This window comes from Pezoporus wallicus, unplaced genomic scaffold (assembly GCF_028554395.1).
Source record: "Pezoporus wallicus isolate ANWC-B61680 ecotype Strahan unplaced genomic scaffold, APGP_CSIRO_Pwel_v1 contig_6520, whole genome shotgun sequence".
NCBI classification, from domain to species: Eukaryota; Metazoa; Chordata; class Aves; order Psittaciformes; family Psittacidae; genus Pezoporus; species Pezoporus wallicus.
The window spans coordinates 1,755,142-1,778,557 of NW_026636887.1; the positions used below are offsets into that span (position 1 = coordinate 1,755,142).

Below are 23,416 nucleotides of genomic sequence, written 5' to 3' on the forward strand. Positions count from 1 at the left end.
TAGTGTGTTCATAGTGGTTTATTCTATGAACCACTCATTATTGGTCTCCAGCTGGACATTGAGCTATTGTTCACAGCTCTTTGCGTGCAGCCATGCAGCCAGTTCTTTACACACTGAGTGGTCCATCCATCAAATCGATGTCTCTCCGGTTTAGAGACAAGGATGTTGTATGGGACAGGGTCGAACTTTGCACAAGTCCAGGTAGATGACATCAGCTGCTTTTTCAACCTGTTCATCAGTTCTGTAGCCCCACCATAGAAGGCCATCAAATTGGTCAGGCAGGATTTCCCCTTAGTGAAGCCATGCTGGCTGTCACCAAGCACCTTGTTGTTTTTCATATGCCTTAGCATGCCATCCAGGAGAATCTGCTCCAAGATTTTGCCAGGCACAGAGGTGAGACTGACTGGTCTGTAATTCCCTGGGTCATCCATTTTCCCCTTCTTGAAAACGGGGGTTATATTTCTTTTTTTCCACTTGTCGGGAACTTCACCTGACTGCCATGATTTTTCAAATATGATGGACAGTGGCTTAGCAACTTCATTAGCCAGCTCCTTCAGGACCTGTGGATGGACTTCATCAGGTCCCACAGACTTGTGCATGCTCAGGTTCTTAAGATGGTCTCAAACCCGATCCTCTCCTACAGTGGAACCAAGATCTTCATTCTCACAGTCCCTGCGTCTGTCTTCCAACACTTGGGTGATGTGGTCAGAGCATGTCACCCAAGACTCCATCCAACGTGGCCTTGAACACTGGACAAGGGGTAACGGGTTAAAACTTAAATAGGGGAAGTTTATATTAGATATAAGGAGCAAGTTCTTTCCTGTTAGGGTGGTGAGGCACTGGAATGGGTTGCCCAGGGAGATTGTGAATGCTCCATCCCTGGCGGTTTTCAAGGCCAGGTTGGACAGAGCCTTGGGTGACATGGTTTAGTGTGAGGTGTCCCTGCCCATGGCAGGGGGGTTGGAACTGAATGATCTTAAGGTCCTTTCCAACCCTAACTATTCTGTGATTCTATAGTTCTATGAACACAGCGCACTAGGGCCACCAAAGTAAAAGTCTCTGGTAGTACCTGCTGTCCTAGGACAGTCCACTCCTGTTACAAACAAGATATGCAAGCACTCCACTGACAATGGATGAAACACTTGTGGAACTAAGACATTCCTAATAGAAAAAAAAGAACACCAAGAAGAACTAAACACAAGAAAACTCATTGTAGGCATTGTTGAGGCATTGGTGGACCTGTCAAGGACTTTTTAAAAAGAACAATATTCTTCTAAGAAATGCACACACATTTTCAAGCTTCGGGAATGTATTCAGCACTTAGGTGAAATTGGCCTGATTTTAAAAGTGATCTGTTGTTCTGCAACCTGTCAAAATCAGGGCACTTTGAAAAACTCTGTATATTTGACGAGTTTGGTGTGTGTGTGTGTGTGTGTGTGTGTGTGTGTGTGTGTACACGTGCATTCACATATGTGTATCTAACAAAGGTATTTGCAGGACCTGAAATGGAGGAAAATGACGGATTCTGAAACTGTTCGCACATATATGTTTGTCTGTGTACATTCAAAAGCACACAGGCTGCTGGTATTAGAAGGCAAAAAAATACACAGTACGTTTTCATGGCTGGGCTGGCAAGAGACCCAAAATATACATTTAGGATGCTAGGCAACCTTTAAGATTCCTTCCAATCCAAACCATTCTGTGATTCTATGATATGATAATCAGATGCCTAGAACAGAAGAATATGCATCTGCAAGTACACTCAGGTCTTCATATCCTTTACTCTTTCCAAATAACATAAAAACAACTGCAAAAAGAAGAGCTTGTCCTGACATTTTGATCAGTGCTTTTTTGCCCTGAACATAATTGCTTATACTACTGCCTAAAGGGTACCTCATCCTCCCAGAACACACACGTTATTTTTAGTGCAGAATGGAATGTAGCACATTGGAAGCTTTTTAACTACCTCAAGGCGCTGGCTGTATAATCAAAAGGTCTGATTCAGAGGCATTTTTGTATACCTTAAAAGATAAAGATTCTTTTTTCCTCTTTTTAAAAAACCAAACAACCCCAAAACCTGTGTGAAATCTTTTAAACATGACTGAAGTACACACATTTCTTTTCAGAAGGGTGTGGCCAATGCAAATGAAAAATAGCCTCTTCATTCTTTGGTAGGAGCTGAATTACACCTTTTCTACAATCTCCTTGTATAAGTCTATGCTCCCCCATCCTAGTTTTTAAGCTGATGTCTGGAATACTCTGGCCTATAAATAAGGAAATAATTGCTATTGGCTTGAACATTTGATAGCTGCACTTCTATAGACTGATGGCTTCTGCACATAGAAGCGTAATAAGAACCTAATGTGACATTGATTTTTTAATAACTTTACCAGTAAAAGTTACACTTTTCTGTTACACCAATAATTAATTCCCATGAAAGAGAAGAGGGGAAAACCCACTTGTGTTCTTTTCTGTTATTTGTGCAGTAAAAATCTGTAAGTACTGTTTTGTCTCATTTCATAGAATCACAGAATGGTTAGATTTGGAAGGGATCTTAAAGCTCATCCAGTTCCAATGCCCTGCCATGGGCAGGGACACCTTCCACTAGATCAGGTTGCTCTAAGCCCCATCCAACCTGGCCTTGAACACTGCCAGGGATGGAGCAGCCACAGCTTCTCTGGGCAACCTGTGCCAGCGCCTTACCACCCTCACAGGGAAAACCTCACAGTTCTGTTGAAAATGCATCATTGCCGCACTGTGATGGCCAGCACACGCCAAGTATTGCCATGGCTATGTAACATCCTAGATTTTACACCTCCTCTGGGGGATAGCAAGCTCCATTTTGAAGTGTGTTCATTTCAGCTGCCCACAGGGAATCCTGAACAGACTAGATATCTACACAGAGTGATACTGAGCAGAGATGAGCAGAAATTATGATCATTACATAGTCTGTACTGCAGTTCACCTTAGCTTTCTACAACTTAATTCTGTTGAAGTTAATGTTGAAGCTCCTGACAACTTCACTTCCACCAATGTCACAGTTTAACCCTACCTGGCAGCTAAGTACCATGTAGCTGCTCACTCACAACAACTCCCCCAGGGACGGTGAGTTGAACTGGAAAAAGGTAAAACTCGTGGGTTGACATAAGCACAATTTATAAATGAAATAAAACAAAATGTAACATCAACAACAATAGTAACAATAATAATGTTTATAAAGAAAAAATAGAAAGGAGGAATAAACCTCAAGGAACACAAGTGATTCTTGTGTTCCTTTTTCTACAATTGCTCTCCACATGATAACTGATTCCCAGTCAGTCCCCAAGCAACAACTGGTACATTCCCAGCCAACTCCCCCCAGTTTATATAGTGAGCATGATGTGCTGTGGTACGGAATACCCTTTTGGGTAGTTCAGGTCAGCTGTCCTGCATGTACTCCCTCCCCATCTTGTGCTCCTCCTCACTGGCAGAATATGGGCAACTGAAGAGTCTTTGGTTTAGAGTAAGCACTACTTAGCAAAAACTAAAACACTGGTGTGTTCTCTTACTAAAGCCAAAACAGCACTGAACCAGATCCTAGAATGGCTTTATTCTAAGCCTATGATATCTTTACAGGATGCAGTAAAATGGATAAGTTCTGACATCGGAAAGTCTATTCAGAGAAGCTTAATGCAGATCTGTTGATATCGCAATGCAAAGATTAAAAATGACAGCTAGCATTAACAGCTTTAGTTGCTAGAGTAGCTCTGGCAAGTCTTAAAATCATTTGAAGCTAATGCAAGCAGCTTGTTTTCTCTAAGCTCATCTAAATCTTTTCATGAATCCAGAGCTAGTTCATATACATCAGGAATTTGAGAAACAGTGAATCAATGAAAACAGTACATTTTCCTCTTCTGTTAGCCATATGACCATCCAGACAGAAAGGCATAAGGCATATACTTAGTATAAGGAGCATTCTGAAACAATAGGCTACTCAATAAAGTTACATTGTTCAATACAAACATTTTTATTTTTTTTTAAGGGTTGGTAAAAGTGCCAACTGCTTAAAACTTCAGTATTGCAGATGTTCTGGTTTCAGAATAATACAGGCTCCTTCACTTCAAATATCAAATCACAGATGGTTTGGGCTGCAGATAGATTGTAACTGCTTTACTCGGAAACCTGAATTGTTCATGGTTTGGTTTCACAATCGGGACAAAGGGAGGATCAAGGACTTCCCGATACATTCTTTTCTTTTCACTGCCACAGTCCTCTATACAATGGTTTGATTTGCAAACAGTTATTTTTATTTCCCTCCCAAAGGGACAGTACTCTGCTTTTAATAAGTCATGCATAACAGTGTGGTGAGCAGTTCACAGACCACTGGCTAGCTGCCATGTGAACATGTTCTGTGAGAAACCAGGGTTCCGCATAGAGAAAAAAAGCCACGTAGAGCATTAGTTAGCTTCCGTGTTTTCATTTTAACAGAAATGAAAATAATTGCTTTTTTAGCTTCTTACAATGTGTAACTGTATTTGCTCAATTCCCAAATCCACATCAAGGAAAAACTTTTACTTTTGTACTGTTTCAGGCATCCCATGTCAATTACCCTTCATACCAGACAATCCAAACTTCCTTCTCCTACTGGAACCAGGCTTAGGTAGAACTTCTTGGCCTTGCTTATGGTACTAGAGCACATGGTCTTCAGTATGGCTGACAGTGAGATTTTGACTTTCATTCTCTGTTGACTGGTTCTGCTGAATAAATCATTTTGTTACCCCTCACCTCTGCAAAGTTCTCACAGGGGTTCAATTATTTATTGACCAAAACAAAGATAAGGATCAATGCAGAAATATTAATTCTTAGAAGTTTACAGTAAAAAGTTAAAGAAAAATAAGCAAGACCCTTAGTTCAGGTTGCTTTCTACAGTTGTTTTGCAGACAATAATACAGAAAGACAGCAGCAGGAGTGTCTAGCGGAAGCTATAAAAATAGCATGTATTTTCACTAGCTAGAAACGCAGTGAGCTCTTTCAGTTGCTGGAGCTGTTTTACATGAAGATGTGATGAATGTTTGGAGGGCAGGAGTGTAAGGAAGCCAAATTTCATAGCTTAGTATCTAGAAACAGTTAAAAAGGCAAACAAAAACTGGAGAAGAATAAATAGACCGCTTCAGCAAACATCATGAATGTATACTCAAGAGGTGGCTAGCAAAACCTTTTCTTACTTTTCATCTGATTTCAACAGGATGACAACAAAAAAAAAACCTAAACCAGAAAACGTGTTGAAATTTGTAACCACCCCCAGCACTGAAAGTAGAAACATGCTATGTGTGAGAGAGACAGAAGAACTAACAGGTGGTTAGTCTGCAGACCTGATTTCTGCATTTTGTTCTGGAAAAGGTAAGTGTACTGCTCATTGTTATCTCTTTGCCCCTGTAGCTTCCATACTGGAAACCTAGTTTGAATGAAAGCTTTCTCTCATATCACAGATTTCAGCAATAAGCATATGCCTTGGACACAGAAACACAGATAATCAATTATTAGAAGGATGTTTCAGTCCAGAAGATAGTAGTGATCATTCGCAGAGTAAGAGCCAACTTGAAAGGGAACACACCTTGAAAGGTTTCAAGCAAATGAGTGCTGCATCCATGAAATTCTGGCTCTTTTAATAAATAGATGGTTTTGCAAATTTCCAGCAATGGGAGGATGGGTAAATTCCTTTGGCAATGATCATGGAGTAGTGACTACAGGCAGTAGCAAATGTATGATCTAATATAAACAAAAGACTGCACTAACTGTGTGAAAAAGAATCAGTAGTTGTATCTTTGCCTTTCAAGACCAAACATAAGTACAAAAAACTCAGGAGGATACATTAAAATGTGTGAGATAGACATTAATGACATATTTCCATAGCAAATGGTGAATGTCTGGTTTCACACAGACCACACTCCTTTTGCCTCTGAGCATGCCTTTTGCTCCACAGGTGAGACATTTCCTTCTCAGCCAATGGAGGTGAAAGTCGGGAACTTCTACGAAGATCCTGTTGGATTTGCACCACATACCTTTACAAAACTAAATGAAGTGCCAATGCAGGTGACCTGCTATTTTATGAACCTAAATTCACAAACAAGGAACATGGTAGTTGTGCCATTTTTGATGGCACTCACTTCTGTGAGTGAAGAGAGATGACCAGCCTTGAATGTTTACTTTTATCCTTCTTTCTCGCCATTACAGTCTAAATCCCTGACCTAAATAAGGATCCCAACCTAGGGCATTAAGATGCCTAGTGTTACACACCATGATTACATTACTGGCCTCAGTAATGTAAAAGCACCCACAGGAATAAATGCCAATGAAATACGAGTTCCTAATTCGTCAAAGTTGGAGATTTGTGTAATTTACCTTTATCATTGAAAATCAGGCATTTTGCCTAATTAGCTGTCTAGACTCCCTCTGTAATAAAAAAGAGAACACCCAACTCGGATGGGATGGGGTGAATCATTCCATGGAGGGTAGCTAACAGGCAAGCACCGATGACAACTTTAGAATACATATCTAACTTATTGCATGATAATGAACAAGATGACATGAATTCTACCCTTTGAGGCTTTGGAAAATGCCAACCTTGATCTAAAAGAATTTTTTTATGTATATATAATTGTTCTGAAACTTGAGAATAGTTGCTTCTAAACTCCTAAGTGTTGGTTTAATCATAAAAGCATTAAAACATTTCTTATGCTGCTTACTGCATAAGCACACAGAATTCTCACAATTTATTTTTTTCCACTGTATGTCAGAAGAGACTTTCACCTCTTGCTTAAAAATAACTGCATTTTTTGCAGTGCATGAAGTTTTTTATTCTTGGTAGATTTACACAGATTAAAAATGTGAATCTCTGAGTTAGATATGAAAAGCACGGACACTAGAGATATTTTTTAACTACATCAAAGTACTAACTGCATAATCAACAATTGATTGCACATGAATTTAAGATCAAAGGTACAAATTGTGCTGCTTCTCTACAGCTTACAGACAAACCAACCTGAATATTACAGCAATCACAAAAAGGAAATTTTATGTTTGCTCTGGGGATGTAAGTGAATTGTATGGCATGTGAATACTGGTTTAGTTTAATAAAAATTCCAACTCTATGAGCAACTGAGAATCTGTGACCCTCCCAAAATCATCAGGATGCTGTGGTGATCAGAGTCCTTTAACACTGAAAAAAAATTTCATTCTACTTAAAATGTCTGATTTGAATCTTTTATTAAAATTAACTTTATTTCAGAGAAAAATGTAAAAGGACTCATCACTATCTCCTTATAGACTGACTTGCTTTGTCTTGACTGACATTAACCAAAATTTCATATACGTATACTTGCATGAAAGGGGAGCTGTGTCAAGTTCATATTTAGAATATTTGTTCCAGAATTATCTTGAATACTCCTCAAACCCCATCACTTCTTCCTTTAGACAGCAGGAGGCCTAAAGTTTCATTAGAAATCAGGGATTTTCTAACTGAAGTACTGAAGAAGCAAAAGTAACTGCTTAGTGAAAAAGAAGGTGTTAATTGCTCTGTTTCCCTGACAACAAACCCAGAAAAAAACAGGGTAGATTTTAAGACAAGAGGGATTAGCACCTAAAAATGAATACTTATTTATTTATACTTGTTAATTATTTGTTTGAAATTTTTTTAAAGGACCTCTGTAACCTGCTGCTGTAGTTCTGGACAATTAGGTGGTAGTGGACCCCAGTACAGGCCTCCCCATGCCCCCATGACCACCACCAAAAAAAAGAGTATTATGGAACCAGATACCATAGTAGTTGTGCCATTTTTGATGGCAACCAACTCCTAATTAACTTTCTTCTATTGCAGTTGCTCCTTCTTATAAGCCAGATTGCCACCTAATGGTTTCCTTTTATGCTTTTGCTGTGAAAGTCCTGTTAAGACCACTAACTTGAACTGCTGCTTTTTTTGCAAAGCTTCCAAGCATTTCAAAATGCGACCCTGAACCACTGGCATCAAACTGAGGTCTTCAAACACCAATCACTGTTGAAAACACAAATCTACCTCAACAGAGAAAACCAGCAAAGAAGCTACCGCTATGGCCAAGCTTTGTTAATGAAAGTTCCTGTTTTCAACATCAAACAGTTCAAAGTTAGACTTTAAAAAGATGAAATGAAGATGGTTAAAGTACAGAGGTAAAATAATATAATTCTAGATACAGGACTTCTAAAATATATATACTATAAGTAGATCCATATACATGCGCAGCCTCCTGCAATTGCTGCTTTGATATGGATTTAGGGGGAAAAAATCTTGTCTTTATTTCATGGTGAGGAGTAGAACTGGAGGGAAAGGAGCATGTACATCTGACAAGTATCTTCTGAATCAGTGGTGAGAGTGAGAATTAAATTAGAAGATAAATGTCCCTACTGTTTATTCCTGCAAAAGTTGCTGTTGCTAGGTAGTAAGAAATTAGAAATGTATTGGGAAAATATTTTTAGTAATGAATGCCATCTTTCCTCATGTTGTGAGTGTATACTAGTGAGCACTGACAGCACACATGTGATATGACAGGAATCTGATCTTCCTTAAGAGAATATTCCTTTGAAGCAGCAAAACTATGCTTATGCGAGATTTCAACAATTTAAAGTGGATGGCTGTTCCTCATGATTGACTTGAGGGGTCTGTTTCATTCCTCACTGTACTGGGAATTTATGTATGACTCTAGAGATTTCACTTCTTCAGCTTTGGTTCTTCAGTCGTAAAATAGGGTCACAATAATCTTTGCTGATATAAGTTGTAAGATAAACCCTCCAAAGTTAGTGAGGTAAGCTGGGGTTGTTATCATAAATGTAAGGCAGATCAAGAACATTTTGTATTTTAACACTGTTAAAATTATACATAATTAAACAGTGTAATTCCAGGAAGTAGTATTACAGAAGTAAGGTTACATGGCCAAGGAAGTCAGGCCACTGCTTATACTCAGAGATGCTTGCTCTTTCTCTTGCGGAAATACAACTCAGTAAAGTGGCAGCACATATGGTTTTAGTCACCAATGGGTTCATCCCTATGCTATTTGCAAATAGCTTCTGAAATCCCATTCAGATTATAGAACATTAGGGGTGTAAGAATGACTGCACTGGGTTAGATCAGAGGTCCATCTCACCAGTACCATGCCTCTGGTGAGGACCAGCAGAAGGTGTCTGAAATGTAAGAACAGATCAAATACAGAATAATTTTACTTTCTGTGTGCTTTCATAGCTTCAACAACCTCTGGGACTGAACCCCCTAACAGGATTTTTATTCCATTAATTTGTCTTAAAATCAAACCAATTTGATTTGATAGAGTGTCCTTTCATTTTCTTACAGTAGAAGTAAAATAGCCTTCTACTCAACTCTCACACCTTTTGTGATTTCATCTAACTCTGTCATAGCCTCCTTCTCAGTCACCTCATTTACAAGCTGAAGATTACACTCATGATCCTTGTCTATATCTTTTTTAGGTTTGTTATCTCTTATTTTTAAAAAGATAGTGTGATCTTACCTGCATGCAGTATTCAAGACATGGAAGCATCTTGGATGTATATGGCAGAACCATAAAGTTTTCACTTCTGCCTAACAATCTAATTGTTTTTAGAAATGTGCTTGTCTTCTCTTTTGGCAAACACTGAACTGACATGATAGTCAATATATATGATGATTCAAAAATCTTCTTGGACTGGTGATAGCTTAATTAAAACCTACATTCAGGTATCTAGTAGGCTGCTTCTCTGTGTGCATTTATTGACATTACATTTATCTGTCATTTTATTTCTCTGCCATAAAATATGAATAACTCATAGTTGGCTTTAATTTTGCATGCCTTTGCTTACTTTGCAACATTAGCAAACTGTCACCTCACTAATCACCCCATTTTTTAGATAACTTATGAATACTGATCAGCACAGATCACAGGCAAGATGACAATGGACCTTGTACTGGTACCTCTTCTCTATTATGAAAACCAATCATTTATCCCTACCTTTTGTTCTCTATCTTTTTTGTCATTATTCCACAAATACTTATTCTTAAATTTTGTAGGCTTAGAAGGGATCAACTTTGTATTGTAACGGAAGCTTGGATATACACTTGAGAATAGTGTCATACAAGTGTCACTGCTGTAAACTACAAACTATGCTGCAGGGGAAGGAAAGATAATACATACAGCTAGAGTTGCCTGAGGATAATTTCATGGTTGGCTTCAAATTTGCTTTTAGCCACCCTACAAGCAAAACGTATGTCTCTAAAAATTGCCCTCCAAAAGTATGTCTACTCTTCAAGGACTAGAGAAGGAAACCTGTATGAATATTTCAAACTGCATAAACGACTTTGTAATGTATTAGTGAAGTGGGATGAATTCTACCCAGGTGCTTAAAACTCTGTACCATTTTTAATTAACTTCACTGGCTGCAAAAGCTGTTTCAGGGAGTAGGTACTAAAACAGTAAAGTAAGCCCGAAATAGAAAAATCAATAAGGTAAAAGTGAGTTTCTCTGTACAGAATGAGGTTATAGGAATCCTAAAAATTGACAAGATTCTGATAGGTAACAGAAAAATGTAAGAAATAAAGCCTTCTAAAGGAGGGGACATAAAACTAGGCAAGAACAACACATACACATGCTTTTATACTAATAGTAGGTCCTAAAAAATAACATGATTGAACTAGAATTCCTGTTATTAAAAAATCCACAGTGTTGACACAAAATACATCTCAGAAACTGGGCTGAAGTAACAAGCAGTAGGATCATACAGGATGAGAATATGCAGAATCAGGCAACATATCTGATTTTCCCTGCTTATTGTGGGGGGTTGGACTAGATGACCTTTGAAGGTCCCTTCCAACCCAAACCGTTCTATGATTCTGTGATATTATACAGGCTTTAGAGTACACTGCACCAGTGTTATTAGTTACAGACAATCTACAGTCAATAAAATGAATTAGGTAAATGCATACAAAACCAGCATAGGAGCCCTCTGCAATGACGCTGCATGGCTAACTGGAAGAAATATTCTATATACATGTAAATGAGGATTAGAAAGTAATTTCAATATGCAAAGTAGTATTAAAGGCCTAAAAACAAGAGTAAGAATAGTGGGAAGCCTTGTTTACCCTCATGTATGTTTAGGGAAGGTAAAACAAAGAGATTAACTGTACTCAGAAGTGAGTCCTCGGTGAAACATACAGTCAGAGAATACCTAAGTGAAGAAGCATCTCACGGTTTAGTACTGAGCAAGGTCTAGTTCATGACATAAATATCAAAAAGCGGTTCTGTAACAATGATAAAAATGCTCTTAAATTCAGATTTTTTTCTACAAGTAGAAGGTTAAAATCATCTACTACATTGAATTTACATTACAAATGAATTACGTAAAATCATAAAGCTTTTGAAAAGAAATTTAAAGGAATGGCCATATAACGGAAACTGGGAGGGGGCTGTACAGTCTTATTAAATATCCAGTTTTAGAAGCACAGAATACATCTACCACCCACAGAAAAACTTCAAGAAGGTAAAGAAGGCCAGCAAGGTCAACGAGAGTGCAAAGAAGGCTTTCAAAAGTAAATGTATATGTTTCAGAAAGGGAAGCCATATGCTAGACCAAAAAAGAGAGGGAAAAGAGCATGCACTCTGACAATTTTTAAAATAAAACAGTAATACAGCAGATAATTAAAGATTTTTAAGGGACTACTTTCTACAGAAGTAAAATCTAGTAAGGAAACTTTGAAGAACATAGAGAAAGCAGCGTAATCTGCAGAGAGTCTAAAAGAACATCAGTCTATTAATCAAGAGTGTTCAGGAAAATAAAACCAAAGCAAGAAAGCAGAATGAATAGTTTTGACCATAGAGGAGGTCAAAGAGGACCCTAAACTGTGCCAAAGACTAATCAACAAAAATGTCAGAAGAAAAGCTTTTGGAAGATAACTGACACAAGGTCAATTTGTTTCTCTCCAGACCTGATAACATGCACTCAGGACTTCTAAAGGATCTCAGAGATAACAATGCTGACATACTAGTGGTGTTGAATAACTTGTCACCTAAATAAATTTGGTAGCTAGAGAAAGGAAAGTGGTAAATGTGACTAACTTCGAAAAAGGTCTTCAGGATACAGTGTAGGAAATGAGAAACGAATCAGTCTGACTTCCTATCTAGGCAAATGGATAGAAATGTAGTAACAACAGAATAAATAAATATGTGGAAAATATAAAGGAAAAAGTTAACACAGCTGCTGTAAAGGAAAGTCATGCTTTACAATCTGTTAAGGGTGTTGAATTTCTAAAATTCAAAGAAATCAAAGCAATGTTTTCAGTTTCTTTTTAACTTTGGGGAAACAGTTTATGGGGACGGTGAAGAAGAGAGGAATAAAAGAGAAGGAGCTTAAGACTATAGCTGATATGTTTCCTGTGTCTCAGATCAGTATCATCTGCATAACTGATACACCAAACACCACAGAAAGGGGCCTCATGGGAATATGGACAGGATCAACCTAATACCTGGAGGTTAGGGAGCCTGTTAGGGTCAGCTTGGATTGCCGCAGAGAATCAAGTTTTTTGCACAGATAGATGGTGACTATGAGCTACAACCCTTTTTCACTTGACTTCAGCTATCATGACAGACATAAATGAAAGGATGACCTGTGGCAGAGGATGGGAGGTATATGCAAAAGAACATAACTCTACGACTACGAATAATAAATCTGGTCTTACAGCAGCTGAATGGTGTCTTGGAAAAACAGTCTGTGTTCCTGCGTGTGCCTGTGGTGCTAAGTAAATCACTTAAGTTAATCTTTTACAAGTTTTATGTTTGCTCTAGATACTTACGAGAGGTACCATAAAAAAGTCAGGATGGAGAGTAATAGTCTTATCTTCATAGCAAAGCTTGAATACAGTGCAATAAATAATGCACAGGGATCACATACTGTATAGTAAAGAGGATAGCTATTGACTAGTGGGTTATTAAAGTGAGTTCTATTTACTCTTTGCACTAAATGAGGCCAGACTTCTGGAAAGAATAATGATGTAATTAAAAACTGAATCATGATGTATATCCTTAACTAAATTTGCACTGGTAAATTTAATTCTAAAAGTTTACTAGCTTTTAAATACATTATATTACAGTATTACATATAATCTCCTAGCCATTTAATATATTTTTGCTTTGATTTATTAATATTTAAACACATTTACTGAACCAACATTAATCAAGTGTTTACATATCATTTTACATTTTAGAGTCCATTGCAAATATTAACTAATTAGACCTTTCCCAATAATCTGAAAGATAAGTAATAATATATTTCTTACCAAGTTCCAAAAAAGAAATTAAGTCATAATTAAGAAGGAGACATCCCAAAAGTGATTATTACCTAGATGTGATTTCTGGCCTAAATATATTCTCTCTTCCTTGAAAACCATTCAGTATTTCATCACCTGAAAATGCCCTGGGCCTCAAGCTTTACAGCCATTGAAGGCAGTAAAAAAATGCAGACATAAAGATAGAAATACTTTTGAGAGCCATTTTCAACCAATCAATGTCTCTAATCTTAACAATCTGAATTATTTGATTCCTCCCTTAGAATATTATTCAGCTTTTAATTATAGATGCCAAAAATTTTCCTGTGCAGCAATACAGATCTATTTCTTTATAGAAATGATCTTGATTAAAACATAAAGATTAGCTCACAATCTTCCCTCTTCTTACAGTCCTTTTTCTCCTTTTTTAGCAGAGAATTCAAAATATCATTGAATTAAAAACTCCTGCCGCTACATTTTCTGAAACAAAACCAATATTTCAGTATAATAGTGCACAGTCACTGTTAGCACTGAGTCTGCGATGGCACTGCATTTACCCCATAGAAAACCTTTTCTGTTCTAGATACTTCAGCAGTTGTGCAATCATTCCAATAATTCCATATGATTTAGCTCCAAGCATGAGTCTCTTACCTCCTTTTACCTTAGGCATTTTAAAAAAATGTAACACTTCCTATAACATTAATTTGGATAAAATACCAGAAGGGAATACATTCACTAGTACTGAGTAATAGCCTTTGAAGAGAGGCTGCTGTTTAAAGCAATATTTGAAAAGCATCAGTAGAAGTGAATCAGTGTCAGCCACCTTGGACATCTTTAGAGATCACACTGGCATATGACGCGTATACCACTATGCTGATCAAACAAACTGGTATGTCCAATGGCAGTGCTGTGCTCTGGTTAAAAACTCACTTGGGTCATGGAAACTGACTGTCAGTGTCATCATGGTGCCACACACACTGGAGGGTAATTAAAAGGTCTGGTCAATTAAACAGAGGTTTTACTCTGGCCCAGCACCACACTCATCGAGTTACGGTGCTGCCAGTCTCAAAGCTAAGAAGTTGAGGGACTCTACTAAAATTGTTTATGTCTTTTATTTGAGTGTGCTCTACTGCTATTATGGAGACAGGTTTTCTACCAGGCTGACACAGTGGCAAGCATTGCAAGTGGTCGCCTCTCATCATTGCACTTTGTTCACCATTTCAGGGTGGACTGCTAAAACACAAAGCCATGTTGCGGCCATCTGGTAAGCAAAGCTGTAGACTACTGAAGTGGTTTATGAACTGAAGATGTTAAGTTTCACAGAAAAGCCACAGGATTTCATATCTTAAGCTCTTCACATCAGAAAGTTGATTTGTGCTCCTAACTCACACAGACATCACGAAAATTTTCTGTAAAATGATCAGTATGGTATAACATTGCTTACCATATATCTGAGCCATTTTCACTTCAGATAATTTACCTCTTGAGACTGGTAAGGAGAAAAGTGACTAAGCCTGATTGCTCTACTCAGTTTGCATACTCAAGACTGTCTGGCCATCCCAAAATCATCTATTAGAGTTCTCATTTCACTTATCCGAGCTGATTGAAATCCAGTATTTATATGTCTTTATGGCAGAAACTGCCTGCCCTTTTAACTTACTTAAATTTGCAATACATACTGATATTTAATGCTGCAACAACAAAGGCAAAATTAATTTCTGTATTGAATTCTCTGCTGATGGATTCAAAGTAACAATATAATATTCTTATTTCTCAGTGCCTTGAAGTAAAATAAAAGACTGGGGAGATTATTAGCTTGACTTCTACATATTCAGTGAGTATATGTGAAACAGTCTTTAAAACCACAAATGAGAAATATGTAGAAAATGAAAACAACGAATACAAACAAAATAAATGAATAAATACATCACTTTAGTTTTAAAACTAGAAGAAAAATAATTACAAGTTAAAATAAGAGAATGGTTATTTGGCACATTAGTTTCAATGTAACAGTTCAATGTAAAATAACTAAATTGTCTCTGATTATTTTTCAAGAATTGAAAGAATATAATTCTACAGCAATTGCTGATGCACCTGAAAGAAGATCAAAACCAGCAAATCATAGGTGAAAGAAGGCTATAACACAAATATACAAAAGAAGTTCCCAATTATTATGCTCTTAATTTTCTATTTCATGCATGAAATAGGCAAATGTTGATGATTTTGCTCCCCTTTGCACAGATTAAAGCCAGCAATGTGTTTATGTAAAAGCTACAAATACCTTGTGGTTTGTTCACAAGGTCAGAATGGCCAGCATGAACTCTAGTTAAATTTGGTTTATGTGATTGTCGTTTGCAGTTTCAAGTCTAAGAGAATGGCTTCTTGGTAATCTCAGCCCCCAGATCTGAAGAATCAATCAAGCAAGCTAACTTTGCAAGTGAGTTTAGCACTCAACTAACACATTCAGCCTATTACCCTCTACTGCTTCTTGTGTGTGGACCCTTGCCAATACTTTCCCCTGCAATGGTTCCATGGTGTGCTCATGAAGCTATAGAAACATGGAATGGTTTGCGTAGGAAGGGACCTTTAAAGATCATCTGATCCAACCCCTCTCTCCCCCACGACCTATTTCATTATATTATAAACAAAAAGATGACCTAGCTATGATTTGAAAATTATTTTAATTACATGAGTACCTAAACTAACTTTCATCTAATATTAAACTAATTTCTAAATCTCTTTTACATCTTAATTTCTCACATGGTGTGCTGGTCAACTAACAAAATTCTGCTATTCCCTTCAACATCTACTCTTTTACTCATTTTGATTAAGAATTTTCCCATCTTTAACCCTAAAACCACCAGTAAAGTAATACTTCATTGAAGCTACTTCCAAGCACACCAAAAAAATGTTCTTACTTGTTTAAGTTTCTTCAGATCTTCATCAAGTTCCAAGTTGTCCAAAATAACAGCAACAAACAAGCTGAGTAGAATCTACAAAACAATTGCAAATTATTTGTTATTTTTCTTAAGAAGTACTATGAAATGACATGGAAAAATGAGGGCTCTACTGTTGTAAATAAGAGTCTTGCCTTTGACATCAGTATCACCTGCTACTATATGTCTGCTAGCCATTTTGCAAGTAGTAAATCCTTTTTTCCTTATCATAAAATTATTATATGAATTTAAACATGTTGAATTGTAGGTTTTATGACCAATGCATTATGTGTGTTTAACAATATATCCCTTAGAATGTATTTCACATGAAAATAAGATTAAATTAAGAAGAACTACTAAAAAAAACCCCACCACAAAGCAGAATCCTGAAACAGCTCGTAAAGCTAAGGTGCTTTTCAATTAAGGTGTGAATTTTTAGCATAGAGGCCACCTAACACTCATTTATTTCACCACCAGTAACTTGCTTAATGCTTGGAGTGCCTTTGTGCAAAGTAGCTAACTCCAGAGGAAAAGTAAGCTGCCTCATTATTTGCATGCACCAGGAGCCACAGTTTAGGACACTCATACACGTTCATGAAGAATCCCAGGGGAAAGAAAGTGTCTATCAGATTATTATATTTTCCTTGTGTAGAGGCCAAAGAAGCTGAAAATGTGACACAGCTGAGGAGGAGACAGAACTAGGAAAGCAAAGTCTAGGTGAAGGAGGATACCACGGTTCAGCATACATACTCAGACAACTTACATCCCAAGGCAGTCAATGTGTACATACATAGCTTTACAGCTGTCAGCAACTACCAAGTTTTTAGTCTCTGAGGTTCAAGGCAAATATCCTCAAACATACTGAGCTCCTACAGTAAGCACCAGTTTCCTAGAGATATGAGAATGAATCTAAGCTTTTTTTTTTTTTTTAAGAGTTACAGGCCTAAAATTTTTCTGTGGTCTTGGAACACCGAGTGACAAGCAGAGCAGACATTTTCATCCACCACTGTTGTAAAGAAAGTCTAAGTTTACCTGCTGTTCAATGATACTGAAAAATTGTTCCCTACCTATGTAAGAGATTAAGTAGCTTAGTATATCAGACAAGGCATCTGGACCTCAAACTGCATCTGAGCTTGGTGTCTAGAACTAAGACCCAAGATTTCCTTTCCCTCCACAAGCTATAAAGGTACAGAAGACACAGGAAGGACACACCCATAAATTTATAAATGTCAGTATTCATAAAAAGAAATGTTCTTTTAATAGGAAACTGGCTTTAGCAATACATAGAATTTCCAGCAGCTGTTTGAAAAGACAAGTTCTATGTGCCATATACGAAAGAGTACCTCTTGCAGTTTTCTATGATCTGACTACTATAAACAGTAGATGGCCTGGAAGAATGGCAAAGCAAGACAGAATTCTGATAAAACAGGTAATCCCCAGAACAAAATATTTTGATTCCTAATTGCTGATGAACACTTTTGTATCATTCTGTCAGGGTTTTACATTATGGTGTTTTTCTTCTGCAGATACTTTATACAGTCTATGATACTGCAGTACCTGCAGCTCAGAGCATACTAGTGAAGGAAGTACAGTTCCACACTACAAAGTATAGCACTCACTAAATAGGTCATCCCTTACAGTCTTGCTGCTTCATACACAGATATGTATCTAGGCATCAAGACATCCATTAACTCCCTTTTTAATTCAACAAATATCAGGGATGGTGTACCACAGAAATTAAACACACGCTTGTTATTTGTTTAACTTCCTCCACTGGCATCCCAACTAATAACAGTCCTTGCTTCCAGAAGAGGTTTTGGTTTTTGAGCTTCAACTTTTCTTTGCCTTCTAACGTGAAACCTTTTAATTTCTTTCCAAGGCTCTACAGTCTTCTTTGCCAAATGCCTGCAATTATTACCTCTCAATTCTAATCCTCCCCCTCTTCTGGCTGATGAAAGCAATTTCTTCATTTGACTTCACTCTTGTTACTCACTGACCACTATTTATTCTTGGAACTCTTCTGGTTTTAGTAGCAGGTCATCCTCCTTTACCAATTTCACATTATTTTCTTTCTTTAAGCTTCTTTTGCTTCCAGACAGCTCTGTCCTACATAGCCTATCTTATTCAGGGTCTGAGGAAACTCTCAGAACTAAAACTAATGACTTTGTAAGGCCAGCTAATTCTGCAAAGTTGTCTTAGCAGAGTTTCTTCATTCATGTAAAATTTGCATAGGTCAATGAGAAGAAATGTGTACACAAAAGCAAAGCAAGGACCATGTACTTAAATGCAATTTCCCTGTAAAAGGACTGAAGGTGGTGTACTGAAGAGTGCACAGCAAAATAAGTGTGTTTAGTAGACAAATTGAAAGTCCCAGATGATTCTTTCAAAACATGAAATATAAAGCAGAACACTAAACATGCTCTTATAGCTAAGTCACTTCTCAATTAAGGTGTGAATTTTTAGTACAGAAGCTGCCTGACACCAATTTACTTTACGGGCCTGGTTAATGCTCATCTAAGAGAAAAATGAATTATAGACCAGTCAATGTTTTGGTGAAGAATCAGAAAAACAGCAATCAAGATTCTCTAACCAGAAACTGCTTTCAAATCCATGACCAAAACTCACTTCCCCTTTTTCTTTCTATCCCCACTTCCCCAAGAGTTTTAAAAGATCAGCTGAGTAAGAGAAGTTGCATTTCCAGACCCCAAGGAATCTGACCCTTGCAAGCCAATTACATAACCTGTATATCTGCTGATATATACATTTGTTTGGCTTATACTTTAATTTGGTTAAGGAGCTCTAAGAGCATCAAATGTACTTTACTGCCATTTCTAAAGTGGTCAAGATTTCAATCCATAAGAAGGAACCTGCAGCACTCACAGTTACAGTCTGATTATTCAGTCTTTAGAAATGAAATAGGACATACTGTAAAGTAAAAGAAACAGATGGGAGCTAATGGAGATTGTATATATACAGTTAGTACCTTATGTAAGTAGACAACTGAGCAAAGACTGAAAATGGAATGATGAAAATGAAAGTAAGAAGGGCATCGAAAACTACAGTGAATGCCAATATGAAATGAACAAAACTAGGAGAGAATTACAGGTGCATAAAATGGTTATTCCCCTTAATGGGGTAGTTTCTCTGTGTTGGTATTCAGAGTACAGTACCAAGCCCTTATTGATACAGGATATCCAAAAAGCTGTTGTCCTTACCATTTTCTCTGTAAAAAACCAAAATGATCCCATTTGAAATGCATACACAAAAGAGTTTTTTAGATGTAATTCCTATTTCCATACACATTCAGGAACTGCTGTATTAGTTCTTATCCTTTTATTGCTTGACATACTGTACCATATATTTTCTATGCATTGATTTTGCATCAGGCAAGAGGAAAGTAGTGATTTCTAGTAAAGAGTTTATACCCTGAGGCTTTACATTTCTCACTTTAATTACTGATGCAATAAGAATGCAGTGGAAGCTGAGGAAATCATTAGTACATTACAAATAAAAGCACTCAGTTAACTCTGCAATCATTAGAACTGTGAAAGTACAAGACAATTAACAATTATATTGTTAGTCTAGCAGTGCAACTTGAATCTTGGGAAGAACACCATCTCACATCAGAACAAAGGCCACCACTTTCTACCACATGAAAGTACTAGCTCTAAAGCCCTCTATGCTGTAAATAGGCATCACATTTACTTTTAGGTAGCTGAGAAAAATAATACCAGCGCTGTAAGAATAATCCAAAACAAAGAAAAGCACAGCATTATTTGCAAGTGAAGACTTACCAGAGTAGCAAAAAGATGATATAGTATAAAATAAATAGCGACTACAGGTGCCCACATATGTCCTACAGCATTCAGTGTCTGGTCCATGACATCCACCCATCCTTCCTGTGTGAGAATCTGAAACATTGACATGAAGGCCTGCAAGGAAGAGTATTATAAACATATTAACAATTCACAAATTATATTAATATGGGTTTACTAACACATTCCTCAAGCTGATTTAACAGAGAAGAACACCGATCTTAATAAACAAATGTATTTCAATTTTTGAAGTCAGGTGAAACACTATTCCAGATCAAAAGGAGAAATAAATAGCTTGATCTTTGACTGAACTGTAATATGCAACTTGTAAACACAGTCCTAGCTCCATTAGCTCCAAGAGCTTTTTTGATTCCTCCAGGGCTGACAAAATGGGAGAAATATTCTGAGCATCAGCGATCATTGTTTTGAATGTTATACCATATTGTGGGTTTTGTCTTTTTTTTTTATTATTGTCGTGGTTTAAACCCAGTCAGGTAATTCGTTCGCTCACTCCCCCCCCCCCCCCTTTTTTCCCTCCCCCTGCTCCCGGAGGGACGGAGAGGAGAATCGAAAAGAATGCAACTCCCACGGGTTGAGATAAGAACAGTTTAGTAACTAAGGTATAACACAAATCACTACTGCTACCACCAGTGATAATAATGATAAAGGAAATAACAAGGGAAGAGAGTACAACACCTCAGCACCAGCCGACCGATAACTTGCCCCCCTCAGCCCGACCAAGCACCGACCGATACCTCCTCCAACCCTGCAGTCTCCCAGCCCTTCCGGCTAACTCCCAGTTACATCCTGGGCATGACGTGCTGTGGTATGGAATACCTCTTTGGTCAGTTTGGGTCAGGTGTCCTGTCTCTGCTTCCTCCTGGCTTCCCCTCCTCCCTGGCAGAGCATGAGGCTCACAAAGTCCTTGGCCAAACCAAAACATTGCTATCAGCTCTGTTCCCAGGCCGAAAATCAAAACACTGCACTGCACCAGCTACCAAGAAGGGGAAAAATGACTGCTACTGCTGAACCCAGGACAATTATGCTTATTCTTCTCTGTTACCTCTCTATAAATGTACCTATATACCTGCAATAAAGTGTTAGAATTAAATGTGACCATAAATTTACGTTATCTTAATAACAGAAGCATTCCAGGCACCCAACAGGCAAGACTAACCAATACAAGCCAAGGTCCCAGCACTTCCACTCATTTCAGTCAAATTCTTCCCCTGTATGTTTTGTAAACAGCATTATTTATGGAACTGTTCCTGTAACATTTTCAAATTCCTTCAAACCAGGGGCACATATAAAAAATAGAGGGAATAATGGAAATATTTCAACAAACTGCCTTTGGTGATTGAAGTATATGAATCCAGATAAGCCTACAACCCAGGTTTCGTAGGACCTTTGAAACCCCAGCTTGAGCCTAAAGCACAAATCAGAATCTAACTCAGTATGAACAATGTCAGTGAGCATGACATTGTATATTTTACATTGTGAACAGACACTGAAGACTGCTCTCCCTCAGCCATATGAGTTTGACTGTGGTATCACAGTGTGGATCTTGAGTCTTAAATCTCTCAATGAGGGTGAACTATCACACATTTTTCTTTTGCTGTTGCTTGACATCAAAAGTACTTCTTTCCAGACAGAGAGGATCAAGCTGATATCTTACTCAAGGTTAATACACAACAAAAAAATGTTAGAAACTGAAGATATTAACAATGCAGCTTCCAGATAAAGGGAATCTTCAAATTCAAAATGTTCACAAAGTGATATATTAGGTCTATGCTTAGTGTGCCTGAAACCCTCAGGAACAGCACATTAACACAATAATGTACTTGGCACAAAGAAAAGAAGACTTTGTGGCATAGTTTGCCACACTGTTTCTGTATTAAGAAATCAAGGGCATTATCTAGCTCTGTAAAATACCTCCCCATGAAAAACCTGCGGAGAAGGAAATATTGGGTCTTTACCTAGGAGAGGCCTGCTGTAGTCACAGAAGCATGCAGAAAGAAAGCAGAAAATTCAGCCTCTATAGCTGCCAGTGATGCTTGAGGATGAATATGACAACCACCCCATCAGTGCTCAGAACTGCTTCTCAGCTTCCTTTCCTGGTAAGGCGGTGAAGCTCAACCAGGCAGTCACTGTTTCCCTGCATTTCGAGCATCTCTGAAGCCAGTGACTGATGCAACACTTGTTGCTGATATATAAGGTGGGCACTACATTAAGTAATACACCACACTTCCGGCTTTAAAAATACCTTAGGGACTGGAAAGAGTGCAGTATCCTTTCTTCTGAATTATACTGAAGTACCATAGTTTATTGTTTTTTTTAGAAAAAAAAATAAATTCTTGAAGGTGTAAAGATACTTCCAACACTATGTTGTGGACCTCTCATTAATAGAAGCAACAGATTACTATAGAAAAGACATTCTTTTAACATCACAAAAATCTAATCATCCATGTAAAACAGCTGTCCATAAAGCATATAATTACATAAAATGATTTTTCAATATAATTAAAACATTTTTCATAACGTGAAAGTCCAGTACATGACAAAACATTAGTTTTAAGAAAATAAGGAGGTACACAAGAAGTATATGCTTCACATCTACTTTGGAGCAAGTTATTTTTAGCTGAAAGGTATACTTCCCACTGTTTATTTTAGAATTAATTTGAAATGCAACTAGCTGACAGAATCAACATCTGTGAAGATGAGACTTAAAAGATTTATGCAAATGGTGATTTTCTGAATTAATTCATGTTATAGAAAAGACTGTCAATTTCTTTGAGTATTTATGCCCTATTACTTAATTAGCTGCTTTGATGATGGAACTCAAACTACCTTTTTATTTATAGTGGAAGATCAGCAAAGGTTTGGTGGAATATACGAGCTGAAGTGCCACTTCCGATATCCTGTCCAACTATTACATAGGTGATGCCACACAGTTACTACTTACAATTATAATGTATTTGTCCTGTAACAGTTGCTTGTCCGCAAAATATTATGGGCCCAATCCCAATGGCTTTATTCATGGCAGCAATCCTACAATCAGTGGGATTATTTCTGCAAATTAAGCTAACAGGATTTAGGCCAGTGCTGTGAATTGTCTGCAATCTGTTCTAGCTGTGTAAAGTTACCTTCTTCACCTAATTCAGTCATGAGTGCTCAGTAACACCCTGAGAGAAGAGCAGCCATCCTGTGGCAGTGGCATTGAGATATCAACTGGATCAGAGAATTAAGACCACGTTGTTCATTTTTTTTAATGGATGATGCTGAAGTTGATCTAACATCTAACAGCTTGAGCTTTCTCCAAGCTCAAAGCTAGGGGCGAAGCCCTGGTTTTGCTG

General features: G+C 37.6%; 1 protein-coding gene across 1 annotated transcript in view; it reads right to left on the bottom strand.

Moving 5' to 3' along the window:
• Window positions 1–23,416, bottom strand: part of NALCN (sodium leak channel, non-selective) — a 232,873-nt gene that overhangs the window by 80,918 nt on the left and 128,539 nt on the right. Inside the window, exons 14-15 of the mRNA XM_057402107.1 lie at window positions 20,043–20,180; window positions 16,231–16,305 (exon numbers count right to left, since the gene is read on the bottom strand). Coding sequence (XP_057258090.1) covers window positions 16,231–16,305; window positions 20,043–20,180 — 213 coding nt within the window. The remainder of the gene's footprint in view (window positions 1–16,230; window positions 16,306–20,042; window positions 20,181–23,416) is intronic.